General features: G+C 38.7%; 2 protein-coding genes across 2 annotated transcripts; one reads left to right on the forward strand and one right to left on the reverse strand.

The window, feature by feature from the left end:
- Positions 1–2,050: 2,050 nt before the first annotated feature.
- On the reverse strand, positions 2,051–2,619 carry LOC140926590 (uncharacterized). The gene is made up of 2 exons (XM_073376314.1): positions 2,610–2,619; positions 2,051–2,466 (listed from the first exon to the last, which is right to left on the reverse strand). The coding sequence occupies exons 1-2, from the start codon at positions 2,617–2,619 to the stop codon at positions 2,051–2,053; spliced, it is 426 nt and encodes a 141-aa protein (XP_073232415.1).
- Positions 2,620–8,971: 6,352 nt separating this feature from the next.
- Positions 8,972–10,176, forward strand: LOC140936399 (uncharacterized). The gene has a single exon (XM_073385870.1). The coding sequence runs from the start codon at positions 8,972–8,974 to the stop codon at positions 9,992–9,994; it is 1,023 nt and encodes a 340-aa protein (XP_073241971.1). The 3' UTR covers positions 9,995–10,176.
- Positions 10,177–26,685: the final 16,509 nt, after the last annotated feature.

Raw genomic sequence — 26,685 nt, forward strand, 5'->3', positions numbered from 1 at the left:
GTTGTAAGTTTTTTTCTCTGTTTGTTGCTAATGTTCAACACTAAAACACTAGGCTTGTTCAACTACGTATACATACGATTCCGTACGGGTAACCTACGCGGCTGGCATACAAGCAACATTAAGATACCAACATCACCCAAAAGCGTTGTAGGATACTGTAGCTGACGCCTTTTCCAGTATAGGGTTGGTTCCATCAAAATGCTCAAATGTGCCATTTTTAATACAAATTGCACCATCCCGTGTGACACACGAGGGAAATATAATTTTTGCAAGAACGCCGTGCAAAGTATACACAAACTGGCATCGGAAATTGCCTTTAAGGGACATGAATAAATTCCCTTTTGTCATCATTGTCCCTTCTTGAAACTAACTATCAATGTGATGACTATGGATGTGATTCCGGTTATTGTAAACATTATAGTGAAAGTGCTTTTGATAAATCTAATGACGAACAGATGTCGGAGATGTCGTCCAAAGAATATCCCGTCCGGGTGAAAGAAAAATCAGGGAAAGGAGGGAGGAAAATTACCGCCACCAGCGACAAAAAGTAATGGCAAATGCAATTATTTAAAGAAAATATGTTTCTGCTGTTTTACTGGCACCGAAGAAGGAGACGAGCCTACAAACAACTACACAGTCATCCCATTTCTGAGCATAATGCCATGCGTAAATATTTTATTCCTTTTATTCCTCTTCATGATTTTTTAAAGCCACATCAAGAGATACATCGTGTACATATTTCTATCTAAGGTATTGCCGTTTTTCGTTAGTTTTCCAGATCAGGAAAAATTTAAGAAATAACGAAGAAAATGCTTCGATAATACAGCCCAAATGAGCTGCGAGGAGGCTGAGGCTGCGAGGTTAAAATAAATAGAAGTTTTTCTTCTTTAAATAAAAATAGCAACGCTTGAAGTGTAGCAAAGCTACACATATAGGAGCCGGGAACCAAGCTCCTAAGGCCTAAAATGCATGTTTACAGATAAGAGACATGTCCAAGTTTGCACGCAGTAGCAAAAATTGCGAAAAATTGGAGAAATCGCAGTTTTTGCTAAAATTACTAAATTCAAGTGGTAAAGGAGGTACAAGGGTGTCCAGCAAAAACTGCGATTTCCGCAACTCTCCTCTAAATCTCAGTTTGTCCCAACAAGAAAACACACAAACCTTGGGTGTGGCTCGCTTCAAGCCAAGCGCTCGGTTTATTCTCGAAAAGACAAAAAGATACATGACATATCATAGATACGTAATATACAATCCAAGTAACATACAGCTCCAAAGAACTAGATCACAAGCTAATTGAAATGGGGTCGTGGAACAACAGCTGGGTGAAAAACCTCCCCGTACGTCCACTTGCACCTAGGAGGAAAGCCCCAAGCCAGCTGCATCCCATTAAAAACGGTTCCCCGGGCAAGACCTACTAAATAGAAACTAGAATAAATGTAAAGCGGTACGAAAGAGAAAACTAAATACCTAAAGCCTTAGAAACTTGACAAACGAGAAGATAAAGAATCTTGGACATACCCGTCCTTAGCCGATTCACTAGCCCAGCGGCCATGACGCTAAAAAAGTCGGTCTGGTACGCCAGCATTTGCGGCAGCAGTAGCCCCGCTACTTCAAAGGCTATGCGTACCAATGGGAGAAATATCAGGTACAATATCTTTAAAGGCCTCTAGCACTAACTCTCTTAACCGTGAATAGCTTAAACCTTTAGATCGAGGCTTATAACCACATTTAGTTTTGGAATAAGCTGGCAAAACAAAGGGGTATCGCAGGAAAGCCCAGCTCTATCTAAATAACGGTTCATCATAGCAACCGGACAATTTGCTTTCCTAGAAGAAGCTACAACAATCCAAGTTCCATCCCTATACTGATCAGTTTTACTAGATTGAATAAATAACTTTAACATGTCATTTTCGATCTTAACATCGGATCGAACAAGTTTAGCAAGCTCATCAAATCTGAGAAAGGCAGCAAAAGCTAGCAAGCAAATAACAACCGAACGAATATTATACAAAGAGGCCATTGAGTCCGCCTTGGAGGCAACTAACTGCTCTTACTGAGAGAATGTAATAGGCTCCTTCTTGGTTGTTTGATGGGCCAGCAAACGCGGCGCACCGGCAAGAGTACTCTTCACCAACGGATGATCAGAAGGAGACGGTTCGCCACCCAGCTGGTGAAACCAGGCAATGCTATGAACTGCTGACTCCAGGGGAGATGCTGTCTTCGCCTCAGTCATTAAATGACGCAAATAAATAGCAAAGTGAAACGGAGAAGCAGGAAAAACTGTCAAGCCATGTTCTCGTGCCCAAGACCTCCATCTGTTGTAAGAAGAAAAATACTTGGGGGAAGTACTGGGAGCTCTGCTAGCCAACGCAGCATCCGGAAGAGAACTTGCAAGGGATTGCAAAACACCAGATCCCTGGGGAACTGCAGCCCGAAGATCCAACCACATAGTAGAGCTCAAAACATCTGCAAAATAAAAGCAGAAAGAACACACACATAATAAAACGTCAAAAACAAACAAAAATGACCCGAACGCTGGAACAGCAAGACCGAGATGAAAGACAAAACCAGTACACCCAAATTTATACCCCCGCTAATTACCCACATACCAGCACACATACCTAAACAAACATAAAATACCGGTGAGAGCATATTTTCTTGCTAATTACCAAGTCAAACGCGGGAAAATACTATTCTTACATGCTTCCGTTTGAAAACTGGGTCTGCCTTTTTTGCTAACGTTTAACGTTATATTCCCAATTGGGGAAATAATCGAAGCCTTACTGGCGTTATAGCCGAGCCAGAAATGATAGGCAAAAACACAAGCTTGCAAAGCCGTTTGATGATACGCCAAACGTATTTGTCACCTACCTGTCAACTCTCCTAATTTCGCCGAATTGCTCCATCCACCCTTACAATTTAGACAACTGGCATTGTATTTCTTACCCTCAAAACGTACCACTCTACATACGCAATTACTTCTTTCCTTCTTTGATCGTGCATGGAGTACTTTTGGTCAACTAAGAAGTCACAATCCCGTGTATTGTCCGGCTACAGCTTTAGTGGCTTTAATGTGTTTCTTTTTTTCGCGCTTAAATGGCGCATTTATCGTCCTTGAATTGTGCCTTCAATGGTGCATCAACGACACGATGTAATTAAAGATGAAAATTAAAGTACGATAATCGATCCTCAATTAATTGCGGACTTACAATCTAAAGCTAAGCACTCACTGTTTATTTATGAAAATCCATAAACATGAAAGGTTCGCCTATTAAGTGTTATTTTTTAAAGAGGAGTAAGTGAGATGTGAGATCACTGGCAAAACTTATATTCATCACTCAAAAGTATGATAAAATGGCGTCCTTTTACGACGCTACAGTTCGTTGCAACGATTTTAATTCCGCATCTAACTCAAAGTTAAAATAGCTCGCGTAGCATCCCCCGGTCTCTTTTTAGGGCGAAGGAGGCGTGATCCCCTCGCTCGCCTCGTGTCGCACTATAAAAAAATAACCAAGAAAGTAATCGGCACCAATGTCACGCAGGTTAAAGCTACGACCAAAACTATGTCTTCGTTTTAATGCGTATCAATTGCCAATAGACCGTACAGGAAATCGATTTTCTTTATACGAGATTATTAGAAATGTAACAGTAAATATAGTGTTATACTGGTCAAAGTTTTACAAAAAGGTGGTTACTAATACCGTGCACTTGGCCGTCACGCAAGCTACTGAATCGGTTTAGCACATGGTGAAATTCAAAAGTAAAGTGCAAAAGCTACAAAAGCAACGTCACCAAAAGGGCAGTGAATGATTTATAACGGAGCTCGACGTGCGCGCGTGGACGGAGCCCCATAGCTAAGGAAATGTGGTAATCTACCCATCCCAGAAAATTTGGTAATCACGTGACCGTACACCGAGCGAGCGAGCGACCGTCTGTCCGCACCACAGGACAACCAATGTTTACTCTCACACTTTTAGCTAGTTTGGGAGCCCAAGAGAAAACTAATTGCACATCAATGTTGTGATCAATTGACAGCTATCAAAACAGGGCATCCGCTGACCAGTATCACCTGACCGTACCGCGGGCTCAAGTGTCGACCCATCGAGGTCGAATATTTGTTTGAAGTTATCCGCTGACAAATTACCAGTTTCAAATGATTGAAGGCTCAAGTTTATTTTTTTTCAAGGATTCATATCAAATATGTTGTGTTTATGTCACTATGGCCCCGTACTATTAGGATTTAGATTTCAAACTGACCTCGAAAGCGAAAATTCAGCCAGTTTTTTTAAAAGTACAGGCGGGGAAGACCTTATCTTACCATAGTCACGCGTTGGTCACGCTCTACGTCCAATTTTTATTTTCTGATTGGTCAAATTTGACAGGTGAGTTCATGCGGAAAAATTATGCAGCATCTTGAAAGTTGTTTACTTTGACAGCTGAAGCTGACAGAATTTTGTGCCAACTTGTGATGTTTTTAACTGTCTTTTTCCTCTGGATGTGCAAAATGAAATACAGCTGCTATCAAGAGTCTTCTGTTATTCATGGCTGGTTTGTTTACTGGGTTTTTGGTTGAGAAATGCGTCGCTTGTCAAAATTCGGTAATTCGATTTCGGATGGCATCGTTTTCGTTTTTCACCTTGCTTAATGCGTAAGAGGGTTTAAAAGTCTCAAGCAACTGTGGCCTTCCTTGATAGCTTTCAGAAACTGAATCTCGAATGGTAAGCCTAAGTAATTATTGTATTTGATGTTTGTTTTTGTCATATCTAATTTCATGAACTCTTGCACAGTTCACGCTGACAGTTTACCCGGCAAGTTTATGCACGTTTGTAGGATTTGAGTCAATGATCTGACCTAGTATCAGGTTTGATATAAGCTTACAAAACTTTACAAAGCCTTCAGATATATTTGCTCACCACAAATAGAAAGAAAACGATCCGAAGAATATTTAGTTATAAATTTGGCTGTAGAAAGAAAACTTTGAGCGATTTTCTTGCTTCGAGGAGTTCACCTTCCAAAACAGTAAACACCGCACCGGGAAGCCGGCTTGAGCTTAATGCTTAAAGACTCAGGATTTTTAGAGACACTTTAATACTTGTCTTCGTGAATGAAAATTGTTGTCTCTGTAAATTTTTCACCAAATTATATTTCTTTTTTTGATTGTTAGTAGTCTGTAAATGTTTCACCGAATTATATTTCTTTTTTTGATTGTTAGTAGTCTCTCTTGCAATTTTAATCGCTTGTCCGTGCCGTTTGTTTTCATCGTTCATGAACATCGCTTGCAGGAGTACTCAAAAATGTCGCGCGTATCAAACGCTTCATAAGATTACACATCGTTATAACTAAAACTATTAAATAACAAAAAAAGGAAATAAATTCGCTATTATGTTGAAGCGTAACTCTAGTAAAGTTCATTCAAACACTCGACCACACTCAAGAACTCGCTCTATAGAAACGAGAACCGGCTGGCCGTATGGGAGATTTTGGAAATTTTTGAACGGTTTCGCTTAAAGCCCACGATTGATCGTCCTGAATATTGACTGTGTGCAATTTGTCTTGAAAAATTGTGAAATACCGCATTCTGTCCGAGGTCTGTATGATAAATAGTACTGTTTCACCTCAAATGTGATGTATAAAAATTTTAAAAGGTTGGTTTAAAACACGCCCAGATTTGTTGGCAACAATTTGTAAAGTAAACCTGTCGAACGCAAAAAAAATCGGAGTGATTTGTTTTCCAAGAATTTGTTTTCTAGGCCTAATCTACTGTGATCTTGAATATGATCGGAGATGTTTGCTATTTTTTGGGTGTACATATAAGGTTGTCAATTCGATGTAAGATGTCTCACTCTAAAATAACTTAGCCTTTCCCTCAAAAGTCACATGAATGTGCCCTTAAGTTAACTGATTTGTGGATTACGGTTTAATGCTTGATTTGAATTATAAATTTATCAATTGGAGCTTCGCTTTTAGCCCTGGCTAAATCTATATATTAATGAAATATATCAGTGGCGGATCCAGACCTTCAGATAAAGGGGAGGCCCAGTCATCCAGACCCTGAGATAAGGGGGGCCCGGTGTCAAAAATTTTTTTTTTCGGCCCTTCGGGCCTCAGTTTGGCTTAAAAATATGGGGGGGGGGGGGGGTGGCAGCCGCCCCCCCTGGACCCGCCACTGTATATATTTTTTCTTTCAAAAAGCCGGTTTCCTTGATCAGAACGTGCCGTACATGTAAGTACCCTAACTTCTGATTAAAAGTTCCGTCGCTTGTAGCCCCTGTTTCTTTTTCAATCCATGAAAGAGGCAACTAAGCACCGCGACAAAGTATTTTTGATGGGATTTATAAAGAGAGCACAGAAGACAGCCACGTCGGAATTTCCTTTCCCCATTTCCAGGCGCGGATCTAGAATAAATACTGACCGATTTCCTAAACGAAGGCCGAAGGTGCAAGCACTATCTAGCTGGGTCTGGGGGGCAGGCTCCCCCAAGAAATGTTTTGGTGTATAACTCTTTAAGCCCCCTTTACGTCGGCCTTAAGTAAATAAAAAAATAAATATAGTTTATTTCACTTTCTTACAGTTAAAAATACTGAATGAACAAGTGATATGTATAAAATCCAGAAAATACAACATTACTATGCAAGGAGTAAAAAAATTTCTTAAAAAAATTAGTCAGTTCTTCTAAGTTCTTCTTAACTTGTTTAACGTTCTTTCACTACCAGATGTAAAATTATAACCGATAGATCTTGTTTCACATTTGGGAATGAGGAATGATGTTGGGTTGTTGTGATTGCTAGCCATATCAGAGACAAATCGACGACACAGGGAAACCCTTCTGTTTGCTAGAGATGAGACGTTTGCCTCTAAAAGGGCTTGATTATAGGCCGTGCATTCTCAGGCCAACAGACAATCAATGTTAAAACTTTCAACACACTGTTTTTTTAAGGAATATTTTCTTACGTCACAATATATTACATTTATCGTGTTATGCTTTAGAAGGTATTACAAAACTTATTCTCTCAAAAAAAAGTGAAATAGAAAAATGTAAAAATTAGAACTGTTTACTGGGCATGAATGATTTTTGACATTGTGTGTGCGTGTTGGAATTTGAAACCTCAATCATTGCTTTACGGTGTCATTGAGCTAATGAAGCTGTTTTTTTTTCTAAAAGCATTTAAACAAATGTTCCTTAAAGAACGGATTGATAGAACCGCAATTATTATTTTTGTAAAGATAAATCATAGCGGCAAAACGTTTTCACATTATGGCCCTGGGGCTGATACATCTTACTCAAAAATTAGGAACATGTATAAAAACGCTTTAGCGTCCGAATACATCCTTCTGCTGATCTGCAGCTTTACCCCAGTACTACAACTAGGTATATTCGCCCCTGATTACCAAAGGAAAGTAGGTGTCACGTTACATGTGATCTTCTCGAAACTACTTCCGCAACAACAACAGACCACGGAGAAACAAGGGAAGAAGCAAAGAAAGATAAAAAAAATCAAGTGGAGCAACAGTTGGTGTGGCTTTTTGGGCAGACCCAACTCAATACGTGACATAAGCGTTTCGTCACAATGCGTCTGGCAAAAACAGTCGGTAGCTTTCATGGGAGGCTGGAAAGCAATAAGCAAAGCAGCATGCTGTGTATGGTAAGGGAGCTCATTTACTGATTTCAGTAAAGCAGAAAGTACAGTACTAGCTGCATCGTTGCGTTACTCCACAAGCCAGTTTATTGTTGTTTCGCTTTGTTGTTTGCCGACATGAAATTTTACTCAATTAAGCAGCGAAAAAGCCAAAGAAAAATATCATTACAGCGTCATAGAGCAAGACGCATTAAGTGACAAACGTATGGAATATAAAATGTTCCTATCCAAAAATAACCGGTCAAAATGACCGCCAAAACGGGAGTTTGATGGTCAAGTCGCGATCGGGTCGGATATTTTCCGTTGACCGGTCCTTATTTTCAACCCTGCCACAGGCGACCCAAGCCGTGTATTTGCACGATCGGCATAAACTACACCTTTTTTTGCCCATTTATTACAAGATCTCAAAAAAAAAAAAAGAAAAGAAAAAGGGGATAATGATTATTATGGAGGCTACGTTTTGCACGCCACAACAGATCGAAGCGAAAAACTAGCATCTTCTCAAAGGGCACAAGTAATGGGAAGTGATAGGGACTTTAAGATCCAAGGACGCGGTGGCAGCGAAAACGTCGCTTAAAAAGTGAATTTGCGTTCTTTGTCTTTATCACGATTATTCCTACCCACTTACTTTGCAAATGTAGGCGAATCCTCCTGGAGTTGAATTCCAAGGGACCAAGTCCAAGTTCAGAAAGAGAAGTAAAATTTCGTCGGTCGCTTGTTTACTTCCTCCATAAAACATAAAATTCGGCAATTTCACGTCGTAGTCAAACAAAAACAGCAAAGAAATGTACCAAAAAGTGTGACGAACCTGAAAAGTTGTTTTGGCTACTACAACATTTTTTTTAACGTTTTCGTTCCCGTCGCGTGATTGGATCTTAAAGTCTCTAACATCAAACACGACACGCACTCTTTCATCCAATATCCAGACACCTGGAAGTGGCTTGAAAAGAGGCGCATCCGAGTTTTTTGAAACCGACTTCGAGGCATATTCCTCAAAAATATTTTATCAACCACCATCATGGTAAGCTATGGTAGTGATCACCTTTGTTATTGCTTCATGAACTATAAGCGACTTTGAGAATGTAATATGCTAAATGTCTTCTATTAATGCATCATGTTTATTACTCTCCCCCACCAAAGATAAGAAAGGTCTCAGGTCAAAATACCCAACAGCGCAGGCTAAGGCTAAAGAAAGTTCAGACATCCACAACAATACCAACCCTCTACTGTTTTCTGCAAAAATGAATAAATAAATAAATAATAATAATAATAATAATAATAGTAATAACAATTCTCTTTCTCGAGAAGGCACCACACAAGGAGAACCGCTAGCGATGCCATGGTACGCACTTAATACATCCATAATGATACAGAATTTGAGGGATCATTGCCCATTGGTTAAACAGGTGTGGCTTGCAGACGACTCAGCTGGAGGAGGGAGTATAGTGCAATTATACAACTGGTACAGGCAATTGAGTAAGGGAGGTCAAAAGTTTGGTTACCTTGTGAATGGGACAAAAAGCTGGCTTATTGTGAAGTCTAGGGAACTCGCGCAGGAAGCAAAGAGGGTGTTTGGAGAGGAAGTCAACATAACGACTGAAGGCCAGCGCCATCTGGGAGCAGTTATTGCGTCGCAAGAATACAAAGATCAGTATTGTGAGGGGAAGTTTCGTGCATGGAAAGAGGAAATCGAACGTCTCTCTGAAATAGCGAAGAGCCAGCCCCATGCGGCGTATATTGCTTTCACAAAAGGCTACAAGTCGAAGTTCACCTACTTCATGCGCACGATTGAATCGTTTGAAGTTTATGTCGATCCAATCCAGGAAGTGATTGAAGATTTACTACTCCCAACTTTGTTCGGTCAATCAGAACCTCTCCCTAACGAGGTGCGCAGACTTGCTACCTTAGCAACGGGTCAAGGGGGTCTAGGCATTCCCGATCTGAAATCCGAGGCACCGCAGCAGTTTGCTGCCTCGAGACTAATAACCACCGCGCACGTAGATTCTATTACTTCACAGAGTTCCATCATGGCGCCAGGAGAAAAATCTACGGAGGAGCTAAAGAGGCATCAACAATCACTTAAGAGAGCAAGTGCCAAAGAGAAAATGGATAGCATTGATTCAAGCCTCTCCCCAGGCCTGCTGCGTCTGGTTAATCAGTCGAGGGACAAGGGCGCAAGTTCTTGGCTGAATGCGATGCCTCTCGCAGACAAAGGTTTAGCCCTCAACAAGCTAGAGTTCAGAGACTCGCTACGCTTGCGTTATGACTTGCCCTTAGTCGATTTACCAAGTCATTGCATACGTGGGGATAAATTCACCGTTAGTCACGCCCTCTCTTGTAAAAAGGGGGGTTTATAGCGCAAAGACATGACGGTGTACGGAACTTGTTAACGACATTCATCGACAAGATCTGCAATAATGTCGAAATCGAACCACGCCTTCAACCCCTGGACAACGAGCGATTTCATTTGAGGAGCGCTGTTACAAGTTCTGAGGCAAGGTTGGACATCAAAGCGGGAGGTTTCTGGGCAAGAGGAGTTACGGCATTTTTTGATGTTACGCACGTCAACTCCAAGTGTTACCAGAGCAAGCCAACATCGGAAGTGTTCAAAGAGCAAGAAGAAGAGAAGAAGCGCAAGTACCAACAGCGGGTGTTAGATGTAGAAATGGGTTCGTTTACGCCTTTAGTGTTTGGAACCAATGGCGGAATGGGAAACGAGTGTCAGCGGTTCTTAAAGCATCTCGCAGACAAGATAGCTCAGAAAGACACCCAGCCTTATCATGTTGTAATCACTTGGCTCAGGACACAGATCTCGTTTGAACTCTTAAGATCGGTACATGCATGAGTCAGAGGTTCGCGAACGCCGTTTCGTAGCAATCAAGATAGAGCAATCATTAGACTGTAAAATAAATGTCGCTAGTGCGGATATCTGAAATATGTGTCTATATGCTTTTATACTTAGGGCTTTTTATGGGCACTGGTTTAGCCGTCATTAGTATAATTCGATTGTATGATCTTAATATCTCTGCGTAATGGAATTCTTTATTTTATAGAATTTTGAACTTTTATTATTAATTATATCTATTTCCTCTTCTTTTATGTAAGTTTAAGTTACTTCTATTTTTTTAGAATTTGTAAATGAATAGTGTTTTGATGAATTAATTAGATTTTTTGTAACAGCAGGTGATTGTAAATAGGATTTTAATTGAGGTTTTGTAATAAAGATTTTGCTATAATAATAATAATAATAATAATAATAATAATAATAATAATAATAATAATAATATTCTCCCCTACCGCTTCTCGTCTAAGAAAGGGGTAATACTCGGCTGTAACCAGAACATGAAAATCTGAAAAGACATGACCGTAATGAAAATCGCCACTAATGGTTCTTACACCTTCTTTTGGCAAAAGGATTTGAATGCCATGGCCAACAACGAATTCTTATACAGACAATCCCCTACTGGCGGTCATCTCTGTAATACGGACACCTGTCTATTACAGACGGTTCTCTAGGTTCCAAAGATACCAAATTTCGTACAGTTCCGACCCCTATAACATGAACTCCTCTGTAAAGCAGGCTTGGTGGTGTCCCTATTAAAGAGATTTTACTGTACAATTATTAAAATTTACCAGCTACGCCATCTATTAGTGGGACTATTTACCCCAACCCCACCCCCCCCGCCCCCCCAACCCTCCAGTCCAGAAGAAAAAGACCTCGGACCTTTCTTGAATGGGACTATTCACAAAAGTGGAGGTTATCTGTGGTATATGTTTCCTGAGAAGCGAAGTGAAAAGGTAAACACCCCCCCCGGTTTACATAGTATTTGTCACCCGTTAATGATAACGAGGTCATGTAAATTATTATTTTCTCACATATTCAACCAACTCATAAAGAGAGAAGGCACCAGAAAGTTACTTGTTTCTCCAGGATAAATATCATCCACGCAAATCATTAATAGGAAGTGAATGACAGGTATGATATGATCCTTAACCAACCACAAAGCGCCCACAAAACACTCTTGCCTGGTTTGATTTAGACAAAGGTCATCACTCCTCCCCCTAAAAAATAAAGCATACGCTGAAAAAAATCCACATTTTACATTAATTATTTATTGTGGTCCCAAGAGCTCTTATTTTATTAATCAGCTGTTAGTTTCTTTCACGGGATGTGTGCTCCATTTATTGATTCAATTATTTTCAGTTATTCAATTATTTTCATTTCTTTAGCAACAACGCGGTATTCATTGCGGTATAGGGCGATTTAGCAGTTCCCGAAGATTCCGATTCCAATTTTTTGGCTTTTATCCACTTTCAACAAAGACCTATTGATCTCCTTAAACGCGAGAGCATTTGCGTTCTTGCCGATGCTATTTTTTCTGGAGCTAACTTCGATTTGTTTCTGTGAAATTTTTGCGGCCGGCACGTATTTCTCTTCGGTATGACCTTTCCGTTTTAACTTCGAATGTGATAAATTGACCATGACCATGCCTCCTGAAAAAGTATTTGCCTCTGGAGATAGTTTGTTGGCCTCGATCCGTTTCTTGTTTGCTTGCAGTGGTTCTGCCACCTTCTCACTTTCTGATTCGCGAACCTTTTCATTCTTCCCTCCCTCTTCCGGCATCTTCTGTAGTTCTGGTCCACGAGTCTTCCCATAATTCTTCTCCTATTGTGGCAACTCCTCTCTTTCTGGTACACGAAAGTTCTCATTCTTCAATCCTTCCTCCCATTTTCTCCTCTGCCATGTCTTATTTTCCTTTTTTTCTCTCTTTTTGAATGCGCTATTGAACGATACTTTCCATCCCTTACTCGGAATACTCGATCTCTTTTTTTGCATAACTCCTCTCGCTCGTTTGAGTCCGTTTCGGAAGGTAGCACATGGTACGAGAGAATAGCCTCTAAATAAAACAGAATCCATTGTTTCAAGAACACCCGTACTTAACCCACATATCAAAAGTTAATTCCTTTTTCCTGTCCTCACACATTTCCCTCTTAAATGGTTAGGACAAGTTATTTTATATCGAGCGCTGTGTGATCACGTCCTTTATTCTCATAACCTATGTGATTGACAAGGAATGTTACTCGACAAATTCCTAGTTTGCTACAGGAAAATTGACGGCGTAACGAAGCCGTTATAGCTGACAACGACATGGATCTGCACAGTTACGTTTTCACAGAAATGTTGTTTATGAACTGGAAAGTTTAAAACTTTTAGCGCACTTCAAAGGCAAGCGGAAGAAAACACACGGTGGAAGGTGATCGAGCCTTAAATGTGGTGTTTTTGGACAACGCGGAGAACGAGTCTTCAGTGCCCGACATTGGATTTCTTAACAGGAGATGGCAAGATTTTAAAATGGGATATTTATCGTGGCTGGCAGGACTTACGGAGCAGATAAACGCTTTCCTTAATCCTCGTTTACGTGGTAAGTGGCGAATTTAAACGGCACAAAGCCTAATACCACCTAAGCATTTTGCATCGCTTTTAATTTAGATCTACGCACTTGAATATTCCTAGTTAAAAGCCGCCTAAGGTACTACCCAATCATATTTTCAATTGTGCGTACAGTCTTTACTCTCACATTTTCCTATTTTCTTAAGCATTTAGTTCCCAGTTTAGTAGCAAAGTACTTTGCGCGTCATTTAGCCGATTCTCTCAGTGTCACGAGCGCGCGTTCCTCGAGTTTTGCTCATCACACACTGATCCCGGCTACAGGAGAAGAGCGCTGCGTGACGAAACAGAACGACTGTGCGGGAATGAATAAAATCTTTAGGTTACTTAGAATGTCAGATGATCTCAGACAGCTTAAACTTACAATTCTCCTGTCAAAAAAAATGTGCTGAAGACCCAATTTCATTGTAGCTGATTTTGTCTACTTTCATTTCTAGGTGGTTGGGTGACTTTACAATTCCCACAAGTTCCTGAAAGGTACTTTGGGCACTTAGCTTGGCAAATGGGATGCAGGGTGCATAGCATGAGACAGGTACCTCATAAGAAGCCTCCATTTTACTACCCATCAACAAGGCGAGTTTCCTATAAAGTGTATAGCCTCACTTCATTTACTGATGCATTGCATGAACAAACCCTCCTTAAACTAAATGATACGGCCTGGTACAATGACCTACAGGAAGTGGAGAAAAGATCTGACCTTAGCCCTCAGGAGAAGCTCCAGGCTGCCAAGAACCGTAGTTTTTGGAGCACTGTCAGAAATGAGGAGTCGTCAGGGGATCTATTAACCAAACGTCTAACAGTCAAAGCAAGTTTGGAGGTGGGTCCAAGACAAGGACGGACCACTAGGGAGGTAGAGGTAATCTGGTGGCCAGATCTATACTCCACCACAAGGAATGGAAAACTTTCAATAAGATTCTACATTAAAAAAGTAACTGTTTGAAACTTCTTTTTATGAACAGTTTTTTTGCAGTCTATTCAATATTGATCAAACATTCAGGCAATGGCTTTAAAGTGGACTTCACTTCCCTGAAATATCTGGGAAGTTGTTTCTCTTCCATTTTTTACCTGCAAAGAGTAGTGTTAATTGTCAAACTTCCTTGATTGACCTGTACATAGGTTAATTTTGCTTTTTTATTCTTCTCTGCCTCTTTGAAATTTAAGCTTGACATGGATATCATATTATTCACTAAAGTGTAAGCTGAAAAGAGCATAAAACATCAACCTTAGAAGACAATAGTATCTATGGGAAGGTGTAGTCATTGTTGAAAATAGAACATAAATTTTTTAAACCAACACAATGCAACTTCTTCATGCAACTTTAGTAAAACCACAAAAGCAAATTTTACCTTATATAGACACTAACTAAACAGACATGCTATTTAAATCTACTAAATAATGTTTTTACCTGTTAAAGGAAATTGAAAAGCCTATATGAATTTTATATGTATTTCAGTGATTTTGTGCTTAATTTGTAGCAAGTTAATGTTAGTTAACAAATCAGTAGCTGCTTTTACCAGCAAAAAATCAGCTTGTGCTCAACAAAACAGCTTTTAAATCTGTTCAATCTTTGCTGAAAGTAGGGCCTAAAGATTAAAATGATACAGTTTAATGAACACTCACTGGTCTACTCTGTGATTGGTCATTATCTTTAAATACATAATTTATGGTGGCTCCTAAAAGAGCCGTTTGTTTTTGTCACCTGCAGTCAGTGCAATGTCAAACTCCCTGGTTTGACCTGCAGGATTTTATTTTTTATTAGGTTCTTCACTGGAATTTTAGCTGGACATCAATGCCATGTCTTTTGCCTGAAAACTTAAAAAAGAGCAAACAACATTACTTTTGAGACAATAACTTATGTGAAGGTGTTGTCCTTGGTAAAATTGAAAAAAAGTTAGAATTCAATTTCATTCTTCCTATCATAAGCATCTTATTGAAAGCATTGAAACAATTAATTCAGTCAAAACTGGGTTTCATCTCCTCTGCAGTTCGGGCGTGCCGCCTGTAAACCATAAGAGGGAGAGGAAACCCCTAGAATAATATTGTCAAAAGAGTTTCCATTCTTATAACAACTATCTTATTGACAGCTTTAAAAAAAAATTAATTCAGCGAGAACTGGGTTCCATTACCTCTGCAGGTTGTGCGTGCGGCCTGTAAACCTTAAGAAGGAGAGGAAACCCTAGCCTTACAATAATATTGTCAAAAGAGTTTCTATTCTAAAAACAACTATCTTATTGAAACCTTTGAAAAAATTAATTCAGCAAAAACTGGGTTCCATCACCTCCGCAGTTTGGGCGTGCCGCATGTAAACCTTAAGAGGGAGAGGAAACCCTTACAATATAATATTGTCAAAAGAGTTTCCATTCTAAAAACAACTATCTTATTGAAACCTTTGAAAAAATTAATTCAGCAAAAACTGGGTTCCATCACCTCCGCAGTTTTGGCGTGCCGCCTGTAAACCTTAAGAGGGAGAGGAAACCCTTACAATAATATTGTCAACAGCACTTCCATTCTAATAACAAGTATCTTATTGAAAGATTTGAAAAAATTAATTCAAAACAATAGTATTGTCAAAAGCAGTTTCATTCACAATTCAATTCTCATGGAAAATTCACTTAAAATAGGCAGACAATCTACAATGGTGATATTTATACGAATTACTTATTTCCATTGTGTAAAACGATAAAGAAGTCTCTGGCGATGACTCCCCATGTCATGAAAACTCCAATGAAAGTGAGGAATTACATTGTCTGTAGGGTTGTCTATGAAATCAAAGACTGCCAAGATCACACCAATGCCACAACTAGCACAACCTTCCCCAAATATTGGCTGTTTGGGCATTCCTAACCGCTGAATTGGAAAGGTGATATTCCACTGGGTTTCTGATACAGCCTTCAGCAGATTGTCAGCCAATTCATTGATGCTGGTAAGAGGACTCTGTTTTAAGCCATCATCATAGAATGCTTGCTGCTGTGCCATATTTAGGCAAAGGAGACCCCAGTGGTTGCCATTTACGTGGGTTGGAGTAAGGATCCATGCAACATCACCAAGATCCATCCTTGAAAGGTAGGGCTTCAACTTTGTTTGTAAAAATTGGACATTTCTGGTTAAAGCCCAGGTTTGTGTAAATGACGGTAGATACAAGGAATGGGACTTTTTTCGCATGGGTTCCTCACTGTACCTCAAACGTGCAGCATCAATCAAAAAGCCACTAAAGTACCTCTCAGCAGCTAAGGTTGAAAGGTCTTCAGCATCAACCATCAAATCACCAATTCTAAGGATTTCTTCTTGAGGTTCACTGTCAAAAAGCAAAGCCCTAATTTCATTAATCTGCTGAGGGGTTAATGTGGTGCTTGTAGTTTTCATCCAATTTATTTTCGTCTTCTTGGACTCTAAACTTTATGGAACAAAGATCTCCAAACTTGACTGCAGTGTCGAAATCTTCATCATCACTGTCTTCTCCACTTGCCGCATCCATCAGTCTATAACCCTTAGTGATTGCTGATTCTGAAGGCCTGACTGGGGACTGCAGAGGATTGTTAAGACTCCCAGGATCAACAACCAGCTCAATGTCATCATCTGGAATATGAATTACAGGCGGAAGCTATTAAGGGTGGCAAGTTGGCCTCTGGAACAATCATTTGCAGCGCAAATTCGTAAATCATGAATAAACAAAGGTTCTGATGGTTGAGGAACAAAGGCAGTTTTAGTATCCACTGTGAAATTGGACAAAGGGCCGCAACTGGAATTTGAAGGGCTAGTGGCGGGGCTTGATGAGAGGCTTGTTGAAGAGCTGCTGACTGGGTCAGTGTTGCTGGAAGCTGGGCTGCTAGCTGGAATGGATTGTGGACTTTGTGGCTGTTCCAGCAAGGAAGTAAAACTGTTCAAAACTGTAGGAAAGAGCTGCTCCCACAGTGCATGATCATATTGATAGATAGGTAAACAGTCGGGTGATATTACCACTCGTTTTAAACCTTTGTCATATTCATATTAAGAGCATCCTTGCCAAACATTTTGTTGGACAAGTTATTCATGGTGAAAATCCAGGCCATGTCATCTTTTGATTACACTTCTTTTTTTCTGGACCAACCGCAGCCTCTAAAATGGAATGGTTTACCTGACATACAAAAAAAAACATTGGCATCGGCAAAATAAGGGAACCAGACAGTTAAAATAACAAAAACAAAAAAAGATTTTAACAGACTGTGTTCAATAAGCTCTAAGCTTATACTGCAAAGTTTTATGTGGTTAGTTTTTGACTGCTCAAGAGGAAGAAGGGCAATATATTAATGTTATCTCACCCCATTCCAGGTAGAAAAAGATAAAGTGCATCAGTCATGTTCTCATTGAATATAGTGTATGCTTTTTATGGGAATACACAACTCTCAGTTTTTTACATAACGTTGTCTCAACCAGGGAGAATACATTTGACTACACATCTAAGGGACTGACACAAAAAGAATTTCCATTATATAATGTTTCTAGCTGGCAAACATTTTAGAAGACAATCACCATCTTCCATCTATAGCCATTTTGAAGCAAAGCCGCAGGAACAGCAACTTTTCAGAAAAGAAATGTTGCAAAAATCTGTTGGACTTTATTAATATAATGAAATAAAGTTAATTATTAAAAAAAGCCAACAACTTCAATACCAACAAGAACATGTGATTAAACCAGACTTTGCCTTTTCCCCCAACGGATTCTAGTTTTCACACAATAAGATACATAATATTCAAGAACATGTACAGTGTAGCTCCCCAAAACTGATATTTTACTAATATGGTATGTCTTGAACAATGACTTCAATACTAACTGTAAATTGGCATTTAAAATTTCAATAAAGACCTTTAGCATCAGGTTTTTCATGCATGGGACACTGCAAACAGGTCTCAAATATGAGAACGTCAAGTGGTCTTCTGGTTGCGTTTGCAGTTTGCAGTTCAAGTTTGAATGGCAGGAAGGGCTTACAGCAGTAGGTGACTTACAGCAATGTTTTTGCCACTATAACAATAACATTATTGTTTTGCCTTACATTTAAAAGCACGAAGCAGCTTTCTACACCACCCTCTGATGTGCTAGTTAGAACTGGTGATAAACAATGAATGTCTGCCTAAAGTTTAAAATCCAGGCAAAGTGAAACTGCAAATGGGTGACTGCAGACTGCAGTTTAGAGTTTGCAGTATCCCATGAAAAACTGATGCTAAAGGTATTTTTAATAGCTATGGATGTTCTCCAACAGGAAATTATTTTGCTAACAATGAAAGCTCTCAAGATTAAAGGATATTCAAAACAAGATTTAAAGATCAAGGATTTTCCATTGACTCAACTTAGATGCAAGAGCTTTTAAGAAGGTGGCTAAAATTCAAGAGCTTTTCATATGTTTATGAACTCTATGCATCATCTGTGGTATCACAAAACAATGTGAAAATGACATGATGAGCTTCCTAACCTTACTATAAAAAGAGTTGTTAGTTTTAATAGTTCTAACAAGATTTAAGTAGGTGACAATATTAGTTTCAAGTACTGTAGTGTTGAGATGTATGATAATATAAAAAAAATAAAGAACTAAAAAAGTAAAATATAAAACTAACTTGATGTAGCGTGACCATGCTTGTCATGGGAAGTAGCCTTTGAATATAACAGATGCTGTAATGAGTGTGCTGCCTCAATTAGATTAAGCCTTGATTTGAATACTCCCTTAAGCTGAGGTGGTTTCTAAACAGCATGCTGGCATGTTCAGTAATGATGTGGCCATAATCACCAGTACCCAGGTTGCAGCCAAACACTTCCCTTAAAAGGAACCCCCATTCTTTGCCCTAAAAGAAAAAAGAGGCATATTTCCATGGGTGTTAAACAGTTGTCAAAATCAACACTGAAGACTGTGCAGTTAAACTCAGACAGGGGGTCTAAAATACAGGTAACTTTTTCACACTGTCAGAGTACATGCAGTTCACCATGATACAGACAAATGAATAGCATTAAAAGTGTTTGCAAGCCCTAAACTCTTGACAAAATGCTCTATTAGATAGAGAGGAATCTGTGTGGTTTGGCAATTCATCTTTGGAGCAGTGACATGCACTTCTTACCTGTGGAATGTGACCTGTACTTTGTGAATATCTCAAACATTTTAGGAGAAATAAACATTTTACTTTTAAAATAATAATGTATGTGCCTCATTCTATATATCAAACTTTAAGTATTGTTTAAAAGACCAGCATGAGTGTATTTCCTGGTTCTGATTATACATGACTGGAAATTTTTTTGAACGGCTTCAAAATCTCTGATATAGATCTAACGTACTAATATTTAGATCTGTTTTTTTGTTAATCTAAAAAACTGGATGTAAAGTTTAACCGTGCCTTTATCAGATAGACACTCATTAAGCATTTATTTCTTTTGTTCTTTCTTTATGGATTATTAATGAGTTTTTGAATGTCAGTTAAAGTGACTGGAAATTATTTTTGAATTTCTCGTCATGCAATGGCTTTTAATTGCCAGTCTCTGGTGAAAGATTTACAAGAAACTCCACTACAGCTGTATTAACCTTCTTGTCTATTATGCATATTTTCCATTAAGAGGACTTCATTTTCAAATGGCACTTTACACTCTTACTAAAAGTGAATTACCTGACACATACCTGCACGTCAAAAATGTCAATTAAATCTTGCTAATCTTCCTTGAAGACACTACTTCTAATTACTTCAGAAATGTCTTTCCAGTCAGTGTAAACCTGAAATCAAAATGAATAATTATACGAAAAGCCCAAAGTACAATCTGAAATGAGGTGTTTTAAGTTAAGGGAAAACTGCCTATCTCAGTTTTTTTATAAGAGCATGCAGTGACCTTCCCTTGTGACCTGTGTTTTGTAACTGCCACTTGTTAAAGTTAAGAATTTTGTTCAAAAAAGCAAAATCAGCTTGACTAGTTTTAACTTAACGTGTCTGGATTTTGCCCCATATCTTATTTCTCATAAAACTGTCCAATGTGTCTTCCAATTAAGTAAAAAAAGACTTGATTACTTGATTACCTTTAAAAATAATTTGTAGAACACTTTTGCTGCATAATCAGATAGCTGAGAAAGATCAGCATTGTCCACCTTCTGCCTTTTCTTTCCTCGTTTCCCTTTAGCAACCAACAACCCACCAACACACTTCTCTGACAGCTCCACATATCTTTCCTCGATTTCACGTAGCCTGCCCTGCCAGAATTCCAGTCTTCTTTGAACTTCTTTACCAGTTTCTAAGGAAAACAGGTTATAGGTAGTCACATCACGAAGTGTAAGGGGGTATTCTTTTTAAGGGAGGACTATTATGCAAGAACACAAACCACTGGGTGTGCTTTACATGCTAAGGAACATTCACTCAGTTGGGATGCAGTAATCTGATGCAATAATGATGTACCCCCAATGGTCACGTCATGGGGTTGTATTAATACTAACAGTGTTAGCTAGCCTATCACAACTTCCAGTGTAGATGGATGTAAATGCAGTCATTAATTCAAACTGTCTGGTTTATCACAGTCAAAGGGAAGGAAAGGTTTTAAATAACAGTATAATGACTTTAACATGTACCTGAACCTGTGAGGGTAATAGTCTCCTGCTTTGAACCAAAGTCTCTGGTGAATGTCTGAAATAGCCATGTCCTGATAGTACTAAAACAAATTATTAAAAATTCATTGAATATTTTAAGCAGAAACCATTTTTTCAGTGCAGGTTTCTACTTCCTACACAAAAAAAATTATTGTGTGTTTCACTGGTTTGTGAAACATTCAAATCATGTGATATCCTGAGCCATACCTTGATTCTATCATTACAAAATGTGACTTTATTCAGGAGCACCTCTTTAACACTTTCTGGATCAGCAAAATATGACTTCAATTAATTTTCATGAGGCAAGGATGAGTTCCTGACAATCTTTTCAATGTTTGTGAGGAACTCACGTTCAGTAGAACCTTCAGGAAAAATAGTACAGAAAGAAACAAACAGGATTTAAATTCACAACTTAGTGACATCTTCATTACAAACCAGTGTTACAGTTTACATATTAAGGATTAAGGTATTGTACAAATGAAACTCATGCCGCTGCTACAGCACGGAAGTAAAAGCCCTGAAGTGGATAAAGCAAATGAAAGCAAACATGACAAAAATGAAACAAGACAGAAGGTACCTGAAAATGAAGACACCTGGATGTTGTGCCTTTCAACAGCAGTTTCTTGGCCCTACTTCATCTTCACAGTTATTCTGCGGCAAAAATTCTCAGGGCCATATTTGCCAATTTGGCATTACATTCATCAAGTGAACCCATCGTACGAAAACAAACCCAATGATGACAACAGCTGTTCAGTATTTCTAAGTTCGCAGTGAAGGGCGCAAAGATTAATAGACGATAAATCCTCTTCAAGATTGGAAGTCTAAGTCATCACGGATGCATTTGAAACTAGAAAAAAGAAGATTCATTATTCTGTTAGTTGTGGGGGATATTTCCCCTGAAGTGGCACTTAACGGTTTTATAGATTTCAAACTCAAGTATTTTACGTGACAGGTTTTCGGTCTTTTATGACAGTGCCCCTACAACATTGACACACCTACGGTAAAGGAAGACTGTGATATATTATTATGGGAAAATAATATGTGCTCTCTAGTAAAACAAGACAAGGATAATTGCCAACATTTTATAGACAGGGGCATTAAACACCACGTTTGTCCAAAAAAAGCTTTTTGTTTTCTTTTCCATGCAGTGGAACTTCCCCTTTAACAAAATGCAAGGCTTAATTTACAAAATATTATTGCTAAAATGAGGTCTATATAAAAAGTTAATCTTTTATAGAAAACATATTTATTAAGCTATACATGCTGGGATGACGAGATTCACTCACTATACCAGGGAATTTAATTTTTTCAATAGAGGTTAACTGTATTGAGATAACCTTGTTTTGAATGCCTTTCATAAGTTACTGTAAATTCAAAACGACAACTGCAAATGCTGAAATTCATGAATAATCAAGGGCTGCATGCCTCAATATAATGAAAATAGCCATTATTCATAGCTAGTTTTTACTAAGACATTTTACCCAGCAAAACTGAAAATCTAATAGTACTATATATTGGTAAGTTGGACATTGGTAAGGTCAAAACCTGCATAGTAGAATTTTTTTGACTCAGAGATTTTGAATATATCCACATACCCTCAATGCTTTGCAGAGAAAGCAACAATCTACTTCAGTTCCTTGTTTCCCAAGCTGAAAGTTCGCTTTCCCTATTTGTTCCAGCAAAAGATAGAGGGCCTTCAGGTCAAGTATAACCGTAGATATATATAAATTTTTAAAAAGAGGTCAATGTACATGCAGGCATTTGCTTGGATTGTATATTATATATGGTACTAAAAAATACCTTATTAATTATTATGTGAAATAATTTTACTTACCTTCAAATTTCACAGCATACTGCACTCCATCCACTGTGATTCCATTCCCTTTAGTGCATCCTTTTGTTTGTTGACATTAACAATCAGTTTTTTTAGGTTTTCACTCATAACAATAATAATAATAAAAAGTAAAGTTACTGGTAAACTGAAGTTATCACTAAAATGAGAAAAAAAGGAAAATGAAATACCATACTGATAGTCTAGTCTGCGGCAGATAGTTCTTAAGACTTGAAAACATACAGGTAAGGTCGGGTTTGAGTGGCCCTCTAATAAATTAAGACCTTTGCGATAAAATTTTAACAAATGATCGTTTACTGGGGCCTTTAGGCCTCATATAATAAATTTGTTGTAAATCCCCAAATTATTTCAGCTTGAATGTATAACTTTGGTCGACAACCAAAAATTACACAGTCAAAAAGGTACAATAAAAATTCTCGCTAACAAAACTAGTTATTTTGGAAACAAATAACTATTTGACTATTGAATCAATTTTAAATACACATACCTGTCTACATTACAATTAGCAATAGCTAAAGGGCACACTGATTTTATACAGCTCTGATTAGACGGGAATGGTGTCTCTTTGGGGACTACACCCATTAGGACCTGACTGTGCCCTACAAATGAGAGAAAACAAAAAAAAGGGATTTCAAAAATTTAAGCACCACTTCATGACCTAGAGTTCAAAGTGTTTGGTTATGTTTACCCTGCCACTTTGATGTTACCCCCCCCCCCCCCGCCCCCCGCTCTCAAACTTAATACAGACACCTGAATTTAATGGATTTGTTGCAACAAAAAGCTCATGCATTTTCTCTAAAATTTACTCCCTAATACAGACAACAATAATATGGACAACAAGTTTTAAACTCCCATATATTATATACCCTAGTGCTTTACATTATTTTATCTCTGCACTGTCTCTGACTGAATATCTTTCAAGTAAAAATTATGGATAAGGAATGGTAAATGTTTAAGAATACTGACGAAAAAGGTTATTTCAGTCCAAGACTATACCCATGATAAAAGATCACAGGGTTTCGTTAGGATGAACTTGTTTCAGTTACAGTTAAGAAATAATTTGGACACTATTGTATGTCCCTTGGTGTCATAGTTTTAAACCCAGTTTCACTGTTGATTTTGTTTCTCTGTTTTTCTTTCTTAAGTGCAACACAATTGTTGCAAAATACAATAAAGGAATCTGGAAATAAGGTACACTGTATTTACTAAAGGTTGTGTTCTCACCTATAAATGGCCTACCATCAAGTTTGAGGCTTAGGTCAATTATTTCTTTCTGCACACCATGAAATCTCAACTCCCTGATAATCCATGTTAGGGCACTTTCAAGAGAAACTTCATAACCAGGAAAATCTTGTATTTGAGTGATGTCAAAGAGGCTTCGAACTTTATCAAACAGCATAGACCGAAGTTCCTTTATGTTGCTTTTGGAAAGCAAGATTGGAGTGTCTGATGAGTTCTAAAAGAAAAGAAAAAAAGATCAAAAGTACTGACAAATGTACAGTAACCCTGCCTCCCTCCACAGAAATAGCCAATTTTTCATACACCCCTCAGAAATATTCCAAAGATCAAAGGTACCGTCACAGTCAATCCCCTCGCAAATGACTTTCAAAGCACCATCCCCCCCTCCCCATCAGAAAATCTTGTCCAGCATAATGGGGGGGAATGGGAGTAGATATTTGAATGGCGTAGACCACAATTCATTTACGGTTAGGAGGATTACTTGATAGTTCTAGCAAGCTTAAAGGAAACAACAACAACAACAACAACAAATAGTCGGTGGCTAACTCACCCCGCTTTTCCCAAGTCGAGTCTGATTTAAGATCATCTGCCAGGAATCGTCAAATATTGTTGATTCCAGCTTACAAAGAAGCAACATCCAATCTGGCACAGATATCATTTGTACACGCTGGTTCCACAGCTCCTCTGGTATGAGCTCACAGAATGCCTTTCGAACTCCCAGCTCGTTCGCTACTTCACTAAACACATGCCAAATGAGCTCCTGCCCATTGATCCCATTGAAAGTTTTCTTACGCTGAAACAGGCAGCTTTGTGCAACAACGTCCCCCAAGGTTTCTCCCTGCTCTAAACTTCAACGCTTCCCATTACAGCTTCCACCTAGTGTCTGATCTTTCTCTTCTTATACGCAAAGCAAAACTTCCCATTTACTAATGAAGAAATTGATGATACAGATCCGACAGATTGCGAGGAGTCGTCACAGGAACTTGAACAAGACGTGTCAACATGGTCAAGGGAGATTTCAAATCTTCGCGGGCTTTGTCTTCGTAGAGTGGAGCATTTTGGCAGGCTTCCAAGAAAGCTGCTTTTTAAAGATAATTTCTTCCCTTTCGATTCTTGGGGAGTTTATCCTTCATCACTTTTAGAATCTCTGTCTGTACTAACGCAGCATAAATCCTGAGCGGGTCTGTGATCGATGTCCGATTATTTCAAAACATGCTAGTTGATGGTCCTCTTCAGCGACAAGAAGGCTTCTGATCGAAGAAATTCCGGGAGTATATATATTAACGAAATATGTTATTTTATTAGTATATATACTGTAAACTTTTAGGCGAATAATTGAGTTTGTTATAATATTACAAATAAATATTAGTACTAATATACCGACGAATCAACTAACGGCTTAATGACTCAATAAGAGTATAGTAATCCATCGCACAAACATAGTTATTAGCTTAAAATGTCACAGTATATAGACTTTGTTAATAACATATTAAGCCGTTATCTAAAAGCCCAGAAATTCCGACTCTGACGGGTTCCTAAGGACTAAATTACAGGCAACTACTGCAAATGTACTTCCAACGTAAACTTGATCCGAGAATTTTTGCCCATTTAGCTTATTGAACCACTGGCTTGAGACAGCGCAGCCATTTTCATCGAGCAGATCAGCAAAACTAACATGAAGAAATTCATCGAGAAATAGCTGAAAGAAAGAACCCTCACTGAATTTTCTCGGCTGCTTGCCACACAAACGATCATTTAACGCGTACCATGTCTTTTCTCGATCTAACGATCGATAGAAAACGCGAAATTACATGGTAGTTACGAGGATCAACGCAAGAAGGGCATCGTGAAAGCTTGCCTCCACAAGTGACTCCATCTTCCTGAGAGTAAGCTTATACGAATTCATATCTGCCGCCAATTCAAGTTTCTACCAAAAAAAGCCTGATCCAATTTATCTCTGCAACAAATTAACTAAATAAGTCTGCTTCTTCTTCTCCACAGCTTCAACAAGGAATTGACAGATCCGGATCAATGTACACACTTCACGTGTGCAAAAGAATGTGTGCAAATTAATTACCGCATTGAGCGCCTCACCGCAAAGCTCGTTCGTTACCATGGAAAAGGGGTCTCCTGGTGTGGGCAATAAAATCGGGCCTCTAGCTTATGATGAATTAAGTCAAGTGTTACAGGAGGTAGAAGGGTGTCCAGCAAAAACTGCGATTTCTGCAATTTCTGCGATTTCTCCAGAAATTGCGAACAAATTGGAGAAATCACAGTTTTTGCTAAAATTAATTAAGTCAAGTGTTACAGGAGGTAGAAGGGTGCCCAGCAAAAACTGGGATTTCTGCAATTCCTGGGGTTTGTAAAAAAAATTGTGAAAAATTAGGAATAATTGCAATGATCCATGGTAGGCATTCTGTCTTTTTTGTTATCATCCAAGCACAAAGGTTGACAGGTTTTTGTCAATGAGGTATTAGGGAAATACTTGTTACTGTATGATTCAGCTTTGCATCCTCTATTCATTGTTGACTAATCCTGACTAATCCCATACGAATTCCAGTATCCATAAAAAGAAATTTTGCTCTCAAAATCTGCTCTTTAGCCTTGTAGACCATTATTTCCTTCTTCTCGGAGTTTACAATAAGCTTTGCCTCTCTTTTTCCTTTAGCAAGTTGCTTTCTAAACCCACCACAATCTTGGAACTGGTCGAAGAGATAAGTTAATCTTCTCAGGTTTGAAAATGTTATCGTCACCGAACCTGGTGTATCTATCCCAAATCTTGTCAGACCAAGAATCTCCTTGTTCAAGAGATCAAAAGACCTCACGAGGCATGGGAAGGTCGAAAGAGGGAAATAATCCACGAATGTATTATGCTAATTTTTGGCCCAAGACGGTGAATAATTGCGGTCTTTGCGCGACCCAT

Source organism: Porites lutea, chromosome 1 (assembly GCF_958299795.1).
Source record: "Porites lutea chromosome 1, jaPorLute2.1, whole genome shotgun sequence".
Classification (NCBI taxonomy): domain Eukaryota; kingdom Metazoa; phylum Cnidaria; class Anthozoa; order Scleractinia; family Poritidae; genus Porites; species Porites lutea.

Excerpts from the sequence above, each read along its gene's own strand:
- LOC140936399 (XM_073385870.1), top strand. The coding sequence starts at position 8,972 with ATGCCATGGTACGCACTTAATACATCCATAATGATACAGAATTTGAGG.